Raw genomic sequence first — 13,145 nt, 5'->3', positions numbered from 1 at the left:
GGGTGGTTGGGTTATGTATGAAGTAATAGAGAATATTGGAAGGCCCTCTAGTTTGTTCTCCTGGGAATTTGAGTCGGATGGTTAGGTTAGGTGATGTTTGAAGATCACTATGGTTGGTTAGGTTATGTCATTCACAAACGGAAAGATACAGAAAAACAACTAGAAAAACATACGTACCTGCACATAGGCCGTGTGATTCGTCTCCACAAACAAGGGTGGATTGTCGTTTGCATCACTCACTTCCACATACACAGACACAGACCCTGAGCGCTGAGGTATCCCGTGGTCCAGCGCAACGATCTCCAAGTTGTAGGAGGACACAGACTCCCTGTCAAGCGGTGCAGCCACGGAGATCCAGCCAGAGACCCTGTTGACTGTAAACTGTCTCTCTGGGTCTCCACTCGCAATCTCGTAGGATATTCTACCGTTGGCTTGGCTGTCCATGTCGCTTGCCACCACCTGCAATGTTGTGTAGTAGGTTTATATGTGTTTTTTTTGTTTATTTGTAGAGTTTTGGTGATTGATAGATACTAGTAGATGCAGATGTTTTTCTTTCTCTTTTCTATGCAGTGTGGTACTTGGCATATGATATGTCTGACATGTAACTAATGCACTGTCTGACCACAATTTTTTTTTTTTTATGATGGATGATTTCCAATATGACCGACTTCTCCCTCTGGTGAGTACGACGTATAATTTTTACTTGTGGGTTAACTGGTATATTTACTAATGGTTCACACTCTGCCATGCATTGTAGGGCAAAAAGCATTGTTTATGTGCCTTTTACTAAACTTTTAAGAGACAATTTTTTAACAGTTCTTTGATTCTGACGCAATTTTGGAACACAACTTGGTCATAAGCCAAGCATACCAGTGTATTTTGACCAAATATTCTTCAGTCATTACTGTGGCAGGAAGGATTTACATGTTTATGGTCTGCCTTGCAAATACTGGATGTAGATAATCAATTTTGATGACGCTTCACACCTGGCAACTCCATGAGGAAAAGCAACATCAAATTACACCTGGCACTAACGAGCAGTACCTGAATGAGCTCCTGGCCCATGATGGCAGCCTCGTTGACAATGACGGAGTAGGAGTTCTGGAGGAAGACAGGATGGTTGTCGTTGATGTCGGTGACGGTGACATTGACGGTGGCATGATTGGAGAGGGGCGGCTCCCCCCCATCCGTGGCCTGCACTGTCAGCTGGTAGGAGTATGCCCTCTCAAAGTCCAGTGACTCTCGGATTGACACAACGCCTGGGGACGATTGGCAGTGTTAGTGGTGAGGCTTATTTCTCTTACCTGATGAATAACAGGCTTGGAAAAGGGATCATTATTATTATTAGTGCTGATATTTCTTTCTCTCCCTGATGGAAACTATGTTTGTGAAGGGAATAGTCATCTTAAAAAAGGGATTATCATTATTAGTGGCAATATCAATTTCTTTCTTAATAGACACTGGGCATGGAAAAGAGATTATTATTGTTCTTCTTGATCTTAATTTTCTTTTTTGATGAGTGCTATGTCTGGGAGAGGGATTACTATTGTTGGTATCATTAATTTTCTTCATCTTCTTCTTTCAAGCCACTACACCATCACAAGCACTCCCAGAATAGCCACACACTATCTATCTGCTCCTCCATAATAAAACTGTTCCCAAACCCACACCTTCTCCAACCCTGAGACCACAGCACACCCCACAGCACACACTGGTCCACCCATACCCCTCTGAAATGAGACCGTTTCCTACCCCGCACCTACTCCAGTTCTGAGACCACAGCAACATACACTACAGACAAAACGGTAAATCCATACCAGTTTTCGGATGGATGTCAAACTTCCTGTGTTCGTTCCCTCCAATTATCGAGTAGGTTATTTCAGCATTCTTCCCTGAGTCCCGTGACGTGGCCAACACCCTCACAATGTCAGTTCCCAGGTTGGCGTTCTCAGTCACTGTGGTGTAGTAAGTCAGGCTGGCAAACTCTGGCGGGTTGTCGTTCTCATCTGGGAAGGGAAGAGATAATGTTAAGAATTATGCTTGTGTTTTTTAATGTTTAAATGTTTTTGAATGACAAGTTGTGTTTTTCAGAGTTACAGACAGGATTATTTGGATTCTTATGGGTGTTTTTTTCTTAATAGTGTAGAGTCAGTGAGTGTGGAAAGAGAAGAAAAGAAAGATTACTAATATTATTAAAAAAAAGCCAGTGAGATAGGGAAGAAAAGAAAAAAATGAATATTATCAAGAGAAAGCCAGCAAATTAAGAAAGAAAAAAAAGAAAAACAATCAACATCACCAAGAAAAATCTGAGAGGCATGAAAATTGAGTCATATCACCAACTCACCAGACACCAGCACAAGAATGTTGGTTCGGGAGGAGAGAGGAGGAGTGCCGTGGTCCTTGGCAGTGACAGTGAGGTTGTACATGGCCCGTGTCTCCCGGTCCAGAGTCTCCGTCACGCTGAGGATGCCTGTCTGGGGGTCCAACACAAAGATATCATGGCCCTCCAGGTCGTATGTCACCTTCCTGTTCACTCCTGCTGGGGATGAGGGATGAGTGTGTCAGTGTGTGGTCAGTTTGCAGCAAATTATAACATAGATAGACTAACCTAACAGATAGCCTAACGTAACCAAACACATAGCCACCACAAAACTTAACTTAATGTTGCCTAACCTAGTGAAACCAAATCTAACCTAACCTAACCAAGCCAAGACATTACAAAATTAACCTAATCTACTGTAACGTAACTTAACCTAATCTAATTTAACCGAATCAAGCCATTACAAACTTAACTTAATATAATCTAACCTAGTCAACCCCAACCTAATTCAATCTAACCAAACTAAGCCATCACAAACTGAACCTAACCTAACCAGACACAACCACACCAAACCCAGCCCTCACAAACCTTGGTCAGGGTCTGAGGCATGCACCTTCAGGAGTAAAAGGTTCTCAGGGGAGTTCTCCGGCACATTGACACTGTACGTCGACAAGCTGAAGACCGGCGCGTTGTCATTCACGTCTGTCACTTCAATTTTTACCTCACACGTACACTCCCAGTCCATCCGATCCCCATCCTTCACTGTAGCCGTCAATGTGTACTTCGGAAACTCCTCTCGGTCTAAAGGTTTCGCTGTGCTAAGCTGTCCAGTGTTCAGGTCCATAGCGAACATTCCTGCCCCTTCCCCTGTGAGGTAGAACTGTGGCTTGGAGGTGAGGTCCGGGTCAGAGGCTGTGACCTGCAGGAGGTGCGTGCCTGGGGATGCGGCCTCGCTGATGGAGTAGTGGTACTGTGGTGTGGTGCACAGAGGCCCATTGTCTGAGGAGATGTGGTGAGGTTGTGTTTATCTATTTATTTCAAGGGTGTTTTTTTTATGATTCTAAGGATAGTTTGATAAGGATTCTGCACTTTTAACAGGCTCTAGTGGGAGTTGCTAGTGTTTTCAAGGGTGTTTTCATGATTCTAGTGAGAGTTTGACAAGATTTCTATGAATCTAACAGGCTTTAATAGAAATGACTGGTATTTTCAAGTGTTTTCGTAATTATGGATAGCAGATAGCCTACATCATTTACAGAAAAAAACACAATATATACATTCCCGAACCAAAATCCACAACAGTCTCTACAACAAACAGACTACAACACACCAAAACACACCACAATCCCCCAAAACACTCACCGTTCACATCCAAAACCTCAATAAACACCCAGGCCTTGGCGATAAACACCCCATCTGTAGCTGTCACCTCCAATGCGTAGTTCTTCACAGTCTCCCTGTCCAATGCCTTGGCTACGTAGATCTGGCCTCCTCCCCTCACATGGAAGTGCTGCAGGGCATTTCCAGCAGTCAGGTAGTATGTGATGCCCTGCCCCACGTCAGTGTCTATGCCTTCTCCACCCAGATCATAGTCCAATACATCCATCTGTACCACCACTGTTCCTGGCAAGGCGTCCTCTCTCACTGGGGAAGGAAGGAGATAAGGGTGACTGTGAGTTGTCTAGTAACACATAGGGAGTCCCTTTTGCTGGGGAAGGAAGGAAATGAGGTAGGATTGTGACTTGTCTGGCAGCTAAACATAGTGGTAAATGGTTCAGTAAGGTAAGGACTGGACTACCTGATGAGTGGTAGTTGTCGCTGGCAAACTGTGGTGGGTTGTCATTGTAGTCGATGACATTGATGATGACACTGGCGGTGGAGGTCCTCTGGGGCACACCGTTGTCCTTGGCGATGACCTGTGGGAGAGTGATGAGGTTTGGTTACGTTATGTAAGTTAGGTTAGGTTTTCATTTGTAAGTATAGTTTTTTTTGGTTCGGTTAGGCTAGTTTTTCATTTGTATGGTCTGTTCATCTGTCTACACTGCACTTACTCCAATCTTGAGACCACAGAAAGGCCCCACAACACACACTGATCCACCCATGCCTCTTCATATAAAGACTGTTCCCTGCCCTGCATCTACTCCAATCCCGAGACCCCAGATGATTCAAATTACTTCACACACAAAGACAGAAAACAACATACTGTCAGCTCATATTTTGACTTCTGCTCTGCATCAAGTTCTTGGTTGAGGGAGAGCCAGCCAGAGTAGGGATCTAGGGTGAACACGGGCTCCTCCACTAAGGGCGTTGTCTCCTCCAGGATGTAACGGATCTCTGAGTTGCTTCCTGTGTCCCCATCGTGAGCACAGACTGTGGGATATACACGTTGTAGGATGTGGGATGAAGGGTGTGTGTGTGTGTGTGTGTGTGTGTGTGTGTGTGTGTGTGTGTGTGTGTGTGTGTGTGTGTGTGTGTGTTAAGGTACACAGACACAGCAGCCTCACCTTTGACAACATTGGAGCCTGAGGGAGTGTTTTCAGCGACAGCAATGTAATACTTCTCACTCTCAAAGGCTGGAGACTCATCATTGACATCCTGAACCTGGGAAGACAAGTGTACGTCAGCTGAGTTACTATGCATGACACGAGGTGGAATAATTACACCACAACCTATATCCCTTCATTTAAACCACACCACTCATACTGCACCAACTCAGTCACTTTACAACCATTCTACAATATAACACCACACACACACAACTTCCCAGAATACCACAAACACCGACAAAACCACACTAGCCACGCTGCAGTACCACACCAACCACACACAAACACACACTCACTTCCAGGACAACATTAGTGCTAGATGCAAGCTCAGGCCGGTCTGTGGGTGTGGCGGTGACGATGAGGGACAGGCGGCGGTCCTTCTCATGGTCCAGCAAAGAGGTGAGGGTGAGAGAGCCCAGCGGGGAGACTGACACAGGTGGGGAAGACTCATGTCCGCCCCACTCAATGGAATACTCAAGTTCCCCATCGAAACGTGCACCCACCGATCCTATTCTTGTGCCTGCAGTGGTGAGAGGGAATGAGTAAGACTTGCTTTATGTTTGTGGGTCATGTTGCTTAATCGATACAAATATATCCTGATGCCTAGAAGTTAGAATTATACTCTGAACATTTTATAAAGCTTACGGAAAAGACAGAGCGATGAAAAGTAAAAATCATAAGAGTAAACTTACACCACAACATAATATTAAGCTTGAGGAAGAGACAGGACAGTAAAAAAAAATTAAAAACATACTCTAACTTCCACCTCAACATAATATCAAGCTTGAGATGAAGAGAGAACAGAGTAAGAAACTAAAATCATACACTAAACTTTGACCACAACACTGAATCAAGCCAGAGGAAGAGATAGCAGAGTTCCAAGGCTTGCCAATCCTTGCCTCACCTGGCTGTGTGTCCTCGGGTACAGTGAGGGTGTAAATCTTGGACAGAAACTCAGGAACCTTCATGTCAGCATCCACGATGCGCACCTGCACTGGCACATGGGAATGAAGGCTTGGCCGTCCCCCGTCACGACCCACCACGAAGAACTCAAAAAGCGAACTCCCTGCCACCATAATAACAATGACAGTGAGAACAAAGGTGGTGATGATAGTGGTGATGTAATAGTGATATTTTGTAAACCAGGCAAGTCTATGGAGGAAAAATTAAAGAGAAGTAAGAGAGAATATTTTACGTACGATATACACTTGATCATAAAAGCACAGCAAAAAATAGACAGAATAAGAAAAGAAAGAAAGCAATGTATCACCCCATACATAAAAACATAAACTGCAAAAGAAAAATAAATGAGAAATAAGAAAATAAGATTGAATGAAAGCAAAGAGGGCAGCATTTCACCTTCCCAAAAAAGTAAAAGAAGAAAAAGAGTGAAAAAAAGAAAGAAAACAAAACAAAACATCTCACTTTCCCCTAAAAAGTAAAAAGGAAGAAAAGAGAAAAAAGAAAGAAAACAAATGAAAACAAAACATTTCACTGACCAAACACCTCACACACACACACACACACACATACCTAGTTCCTCTATGTTCTTCTTAAGGGCGACGTCCCCGGTGGTGGTGTCCAGACTGAAGGCCTCCATGGTGTCTGGCAGTGTGGAGATGTGGAAGTGGTAGGTGACCGTGCCATTACTCCCTGCGTCGGGGTCCTCTGCCTCCACCTGGCAAATATTTAGGTGTTTATTGGGGGAATGTTGGTTTTTACGTTAAGTTTTTATAGATAATGGATTTTTTTGTTGATGACTGGAAAGATTTGTGTCTATTTTTTTCTGTAAGTTTCTAAATATAACTGCATTTTTCTATTTCTGTTTATGATCAACAAAGATGTCTAGTTAAGTTTCCATTCAAGTTTCTATGTATAAGTGGAGTTTTTTTTTTCTTATATAATTGAGGAAAATGTCTGGTTATTCTTTCAACTAAGTCTTTATGTACAGTGATTCTTAAAAATCTGTTGGGGATTATGATTAAGAAAGATGTGTGTTTACTTTTCACCCTCAACACTCACACTATATCACCTCTCTAACATTCCCCCACCCCCCCTAAGCACTCACACCCGCCACCACTCACACTCCAACACTCACCCTGAGCACAGTGGCTCCCTGGGTGGTGTTGGCGCGCACCACTGCCTTGTACACCGACTGCACGAACACTGGCTTGTTGTCATTCTCATCCTCCACCGCGATGTGCAGTGTGGTGAAGCCCGTGCGGCCGCCAATGTCCATGGCCATCACTGTGAAGGACAGCTCTGACACCTCCTCCCGGTCAAACTCCTCGGATGTCCACACCTCGCCTGCAGTGGACAGATTGTGAGGTTAACTTGGTGACAATAAGTAAGTAAATGAATGAATAAAGAAATGTTAACTTTGCCAGCATCTCCTTTGACCAAAATAACACACAAACACACACACACACACACACACACACACACACACACACACACACACACACACACACACACACACACAAAAACAAAACACCAACCTAACCTAACCAACACGCCAAAAATTAAACAAACCTCACCTGTATTCTCATTAATCCTGAAGAATTTATGTGCATTGTCCCCAATGAAATGATAAGTGACATCGCCGTACTGCCCTGAGTCGACATCCCTCGCCGAGACCTGTGCGATAGTAGTCTTGATTCCTGCATTTTCCCTTAAGTGAGCATTGTACTGTGCCACTTTGAAGGTTGGGGAATGAGCATTGATTGGAGTGATGGAGACCAGGAGGCGGGTGTATGCAGTGAAGACCCCATCGCTTACGGAGATGTTGAGAACGTGATGATTGGTTTCTCTCAGTTTCTGGCTGTTCCATACGGTCACGATGCCTGGAGGGAGAGAAGAGATGTATTCTATGCTGTTATGTCTGAGAATGAAAGGGAAGGTGTTAAGAAATAGATAGAAGCGAGGGAAGATGCTATAGAGGGATATATATATAGTGTGTTTCTCTTTGTTAATACAGCTATGATGCCTGGAAGCAAAGTGTTGAAAGGCTGATGGAAATACAGTGTTTCTCTTTCTTCCATATTGTTATAAGCCTGAAAGTAAGAAGAAAAGTGTTGTTGATGGAAATACAGTGGTTCTCTTCATTCCTGGTTATGATGCCTGCAGAGAAATAAAGTGTTTGTGTGTAGAGATAAACAGGCCTCACCTCACCCAGAATTGATGTATGAAAAGGCCAAAAAAAGAAAAACTAGAAACTATTACTATCACCACTACTCCTTGTCCCTCCCTCACCTGAGCCAGAGTTGATGGCAAAAACTTGGAGGTCGTTGCCATCCACGACAGAGTAAGTGAGCTTGTCTGCATCGCTGATGTCCTGGTCTGCCGCTGACATGAGGGTGACGAAGTGGCCACGTGCTGCACTCTCTGTCACCACACACCGCTGGGACTGCTGCTCAAACACAGGCGGGTTGTCGTTCATGTCCAGCACTGTGGAAGACGTGTGTGTCAGTGTATGTTTAAGGATAAATATTAGAATAAGTACATTTACCTCTATACCAGGCCAGTATTTACACATGGAGCGGCCCAGACAAAGCACCACAAGCGCACACACACATACATCATTCACACTCTTAGCCCCATCAGCTCTTGGGGGGAAAGGATAGACTTATGGACCATCCTACTATGCCCCAGGAGCCTAGGCACACCACAGCTTGCTACTCATGACCTTTCATAATGAGACTATTCCTTAGCCTGCACTGTAAGGAAGTCATACATGTGTGAGTGTATGTTTAACAGCAAAAGATTATTGGAATAGCTAAAAACTGGTGTGGTAATGAGGAATGGTATGATTGTGAGGAAGGTATGTAAGTATGAGTGTACATGAGAACAAGAAAAAGATCATAAAAAAATAAGGGAAGATGCAAGAAGCCATCAGGCCTACATGTGCCCACATTTCCTCTTGCATAAATATATCTCACTAACCAATAACCATTTACACACCCCCAAAAACCCACACAAAGCAAACAAACCTGTGACGAGAACATGAGCGGTGGACGACATCTGAGGTGTCCCCATGTCAACAGCCTGGACAAGGAAGTGATGTACTGGTGTGCTCTCCCTGTCCAACCCTTGCTTCAGAATCAGCACCCCACTACTTGGCTCCATGTAGAAATGCTTAGGCTGAGTCCCATTCAGTCCCAGCAATCCGTACGTCACTCCTGCATTGGGCCCTGTGTCAGCATCTGTAGTGGTGACGGACAGAATAGGAGTGGCAATGGCTGTAGCCTCAGACACTGTGATGTTGTAGAAGTGCTGCAGGAAGACTGGAGGGTTGTCATTGATGTCGATGACTTGTATAGACACCACCACCTCTGCCCACTTCCCTGAGTAGCTGTCTGTGGCGCGTGCTGTCAGCTGATATGCGTTCTTTGTCTCATAGTCCAGCTTGTCTTGCACTCGGATCAGTCCTGGAAAGGTTATGGAAATGTTAGGAAGTTTATGGGAGGTTAGGAAGGTTATGGAAGATTAAATTATACTTCTGGAGTGTTTAAAGAGTGGTAATAACTCAAATCAGGTCTGGTAAGGTTATGCAAGGTTAGGTTATGGAATGTTAGGTTTTGTTTTGGAGTCTTTAGAGGATGACAATAACTCAAATCAGGTATATCTGGAGTGTGTAAGTAGAGTGATTGCAACTCAAATTCTATATGAAAAGGTTATGTAAAGTTATATTTGGCATTTAAAATGTGTAGTAACAGTTAAGACTGCTGAGGTAGCAATTAACTTTTTCATTCTAGGGATGACAAGAAAACTGAAACATACGTGAAAAAAATACATAAATAAAAAAATAAAATAAAATAAATAAATAAATAAATAAAAAATAAATAAATAAATAAACACAACAAAACAAAATAGAAAAAACATTATCTTACGCACACACAAAACTAAAAAAACAACAAAACAAAACAAAACAAAACACACAAACACACAAAAGCCACCAGCCTTACCCTCCTCATGCTCCATTGCAAATGTCTGATGGTCATTGCCGCTGACAATCGTATAAATCAACTTCCGGTTCAGCTGACTGTGGGCGCTGACTGTCACAATGGGGGTGTGTGACTCAGCATCCTCGGCGACTGTTGCACTGTAGAACTGTCGGTCAAATATTGGCTGTGATCGGTCCACAACTTTGAGGCGGACAGGGACTTGAGATGACAAAGGTGGTGAGCCTGTGGGTGAGAGAAAGCAGGGAAGGCAGAGAAGGCAGGAATTAGTGCTGATGGTGATTGGTATGAATGTGTGTGTTTGCGAAGGTTCCAGTGTCTCTTCTAGGGTTTACAAAGCACTGGGTGTGGATTATTGAGGTTTTCATGGGTGTTTTTGTGGTTTTAGTGAGTTTAATGGGTTTTAAGGATGGGATATTGGAGGTTTTAAAGGTTCTTCCATGATTCTAGTGATGGTTTAACGAGAATTCTGCATCATCACGTAGAAAACAACATCCATGCATATCAACCTGAAGAAGATGATACAGAGGAACAAGAACACAAGAGGATAACTGAAGCAAGCCTGATACAAGAATGAAGGTAAAAAAAATATAACCTTACCTCCATCATAAGCGCTGATAACGAGCTCATATTCGCTCTTGTGGCCCTCTAGAGTCTGTTTGAGCCGGATGTCCCCTGTTGAGCGATCCACGCTGAAGATCTCCCCGTTCCCTCTGTGAAGTTCGTAATGCACATCCTTGTTCATATCTGTGTCGAAGTCTGTGGCGTGAACCTGAGAGAGAAAAGCATTGGGGAGTGTTACGAGGAAATGTGTGGGGTTGGAAATTATTATAAGGGAGTGTATAGAGGATTAGATGTCGTTATGTAGGGGCTGGGGAGTGTTACGAGAAGATGTGTGGGATTGGAAACTGTTGTGAGGGGATGTACAAAGGATTTAGAAGATTAGGAAAGGTTATGAAGGATTAGTTGTTATGGAGGGTTGGGAGTGTTACGAGAAGGTATGTGGAATTGGAAACTGTTGAGGGGATGTACAGATGATTAGAAGATAATAAAGAGGATTGGAAACCACTATGGAGAATTAGAAACTATTTCAAGAGAGAGACAGAGACAGAGGGACAAACCAAACACTACCACAACCACACACTAACCCAGAAGAGACAGAGAAAGAGACACAGAGACAGGGAAACCAAACACCACCAACCCACACACTCACCCTGAACACCACCTCCCCCTGCTTGGCGTCAACAGAGATCACCCCATAGTAAGGCGTATTGACGAAGATGGGAGCGTTGTCGTTCTTGTCCGTCACCACAACATGGACCTGCACGTGGGCCACCCTTGCTGGGACGCTGTGGGCCATGCTGCGGGCCTGGTGGGATGAGGAAAAGGGGAGAATAGAATGTAGGGAAGTTAGAAGGGTATATGTGAGAGGTTTGGTGGATATACAGTGTTAGTTTGCTGTAACATATTATAGAAGGACACAGGAGAGTAAGGAAGGTATAGAATAACTTAGGTAAAAATACAGTGTTAGTTTCCTGTACCAAATTATAGAACGTAAGAAAATTAGAAGGCTACATGACAACTTAGATAGAAATAATGTGTTACTTTGATGCATCTTTCAAAACACACACACACACACACACACATACACACACAAATGCACAGCCACTCACCTCCACAATGAGCAGGTAGTTGTCTTGAGCCTCACGATCGAAAGGCTTCCCAGTGGTCTCAATCACGCCAGATGTGTCTCCAATGATAAACATGTCCGTGGGGTTGAGGATCCTGAAGGGGGTGATGGATGGAGAGTTGTATGATTGAGTGATGAAATAGTGAGTTTTACAGTGTAAGATAACAGAAATAACAGAAAAACATCATAATACAAACTTATAATTGCAGTGTTTGTTGAGGTAGGTAAACAGACAAAGATAAAACAGAAACAGAAGGAAAAAACAACAAACTAGATAAAAAAAATGAAAAAAAAAACACATCACAATAGCGCTGACCTAAAACAGACACTGAGGTAGCAAAACATGAAAAAAACAGAGAAACAAATAAAAGACAAAAATATGAAAAAAAGTAGAAAAAAAATAAATAACCAGCACATCCAAACAGCACTGACCTAAAGTAGAGGTGTTCATTGAGGTAGCTGCCGAGCACATGCACCATCGCCACCGTGTCCATACGAGTGTTGTTCTCCTGCACATTGACGAAGTACTTGTCCTTGCTGAACCTGAGGCCAGTGTGGGGGATGGGCTCCACCTCAACATTCACTGGCACACTAGAGGCAAACTGGCCATCACTCACTGTCACCTGGAGAACAATAGAAGAATGAAAAGAATGAAATAATACAAGTAAAGTTAGCATCAAGCTGTCTGTTGCTCACTGTCACCTGGGGAACAATAGAAGAATTAAATAATAGAGGTAAACTTAGCATCAAGCCGTCTACTGCTCACTGTCACCTGGAGAACAATAACAGGGGAACAGTCAAGGCAGAACAGTCTTGTGTTACTCCAGAACACTATCTTGTCACTAACTATGTTCTTTATAACACTACGACAGAAGTCTTATTTTCTTATATAAACTCTGAATGCTACCTTATGTCACTAGCTCTGTTCTTCCTTATGAAACTAAGGTAAATAATATTCTAAACTAAACTAGCATTAAACTAGAACAAAATGAGAGCTGCAAGGTGTTGAAGATAATATCACAGCCTCTTAAACAGACTGCTGCAGAACTACAACCAAACTAGAACCATAACTAAAGAAGAACTAAAGAACTACAGAGTGTCAAGATCATGTCCCAGCCTCTCACCTTGAGCTGGTAGTGACGAGCGAGGTTCCTAGAGTCATTCACCGTCAGGAGTCCAGTTCGTGGGTTGATCTTAAACTTGCCGTCCTGGTTTCCGTCGGCAATCTCATACTCCAGACTGACCTTGCCATCAAAGTCCAGGTCTGTGGCATTCAGCTGCACCACAGACACGTCCCTGGGGTAATGCAAGTGGTGAAGAGGTGAATAAGTACTAGTATGCTATGAAGGTAGGAAATGTACCTAATGTCTTCAAGAGGGCTGCCACATGTAGACCTAATGGTTTCTTGCATCAACCCTTGTTTTCTACTACTACTACTACTACTACTACTACTACTACTACTACTACTACTACTACTACAACTCTTCCTTTTCATTAGGGGCTGACAGGGCTAAGAGTGTGCATGATGTGTGTGTGTGTGTGTGTGTGTGTGTGGTAATAATCTTTGTCACTCACCTATGACAGAAGCAGAAGGACCTGTATCAAAAATCTGAGGCAATGCAATGCTCTTG

The 13,145-nt window shown here is 43.4% G+C and overlaps 1 protein-coding gene across 7 annotated transcripts in view; it reads right to left on the bottom strand.

The window, feature by feature from the left end:
• The window catches only part of LOC135093402 (fat-like cadherin-related tumor suppressor homolog), a 65,710-nt gene that overhangs the window by 11,970 nt on the left and 40,595 nt on the right, over positions 1 to 13,145 (bottom strand). For 6 of the 7 annotated variants that reach the window (XM_063992670.1, XM_063992675.1, XM_063992673.1 and 3 more), the window contains 22 exons: positions 12,639 to 12,810; positions 11,947 to 12,137; positions 11,498 to 11,609; positions 11,038 to 11,193; positions 10,425 to 10,596; positions 9,828 to 10,049; positions 8,853 to 9,290; positions 8,116 to 8,310; positions 7,401 to 7,706; positions 6,962 to 7,170; positions 6,397 to 6,541; positions 5,768 to 5,929; positions 5,160 to 5,383; positions 4,822 to 4,918; positions 4,521 to 4,687; positions 4,116 to 4,233; positions 3,680 to 3,961; positions 2,909 to 3,319; positions 2,345 to 2,539; positions 1,818 to 2,006; positions 1,045 to 1,259; positions 178 to 459 (listed from right to left, as the gene is read on the bottom strand). In XM_063992670.1, the coding sequence (XP_063848740.1) occupies positions 178 to 459; positions 1,045 to 1,259; positions 1,818 to 2,006; positions 2,345 to 2,539; positions 2,909 to 3,319; positions 3,680 to 3,961; positions 4,116 to 4,233; positions 4,521 to 4,687; positions 4,822 to 4,918; positions 5,160 to 5,383; positions 5,768 to 5,929; positions 6,397 to 6,541; positions 6,962 to 7,170; positions 7,401 to 7,706; positions 8,116 to 8,310; positions 8,853 to 9,290; positions 9,828 to 10,049; positions 10,425 to 10,596; positions 11,038 to 11,193; positions 11,498 to 11,609; positions 11,947 to 12,137; positions 12,639 to 12,810 (4,660 nt within the window). The remainder of the gene's footprint in view (positions 1 to 177; positions 460 to 1,044; positions 1,260 to 1,817; positions 2,007 to 2,344; positions 2,540 to 2,908; positions 3,320 to 3,679; positions 3,962 to 4,115; positions 4,234 to 4,520; positions 4,688 to 4,821; positions 4,919 to 5,159; positions 5,384 to 5,767; positions 5,930 to 6,396; positions 6,542 to 6,961; positions 7,171 to 7,400; positions 7,707 to 8,115; positions 8,311 to 8,852; positions 9,291 to 9,827; positions 10,050 to 10,424; positions 10,597 to 11,037; positions 11,194 to 11,497; positions 11,610 to 11,946; positions 12,138 to 12,638; positions 12,811 to 13,145) is intronic. The other variant, XM_063992674.1, reaches the window with a different exon arrangement.

This window comes from Scylla paramamosain, chromosome 43 (genome assembly GCF_035594125.1).
Source record: "Scylla paramamosain isolate STU-SP2022 chromosome 43, ASM3559412v1, whole genome shotgun sequence".
Lineage (NCBI taxonomy): Eukaryota > Metazoa > Arthropoda > Malacostraca > Decapoda > Portunidae > Scylla > Scylla paramamosain.
The sequence above is the reverse complement of the archived record's forward strand: the minus strand, read 5'-3'. Positions and strand labels throughout refer to the sequence as shown.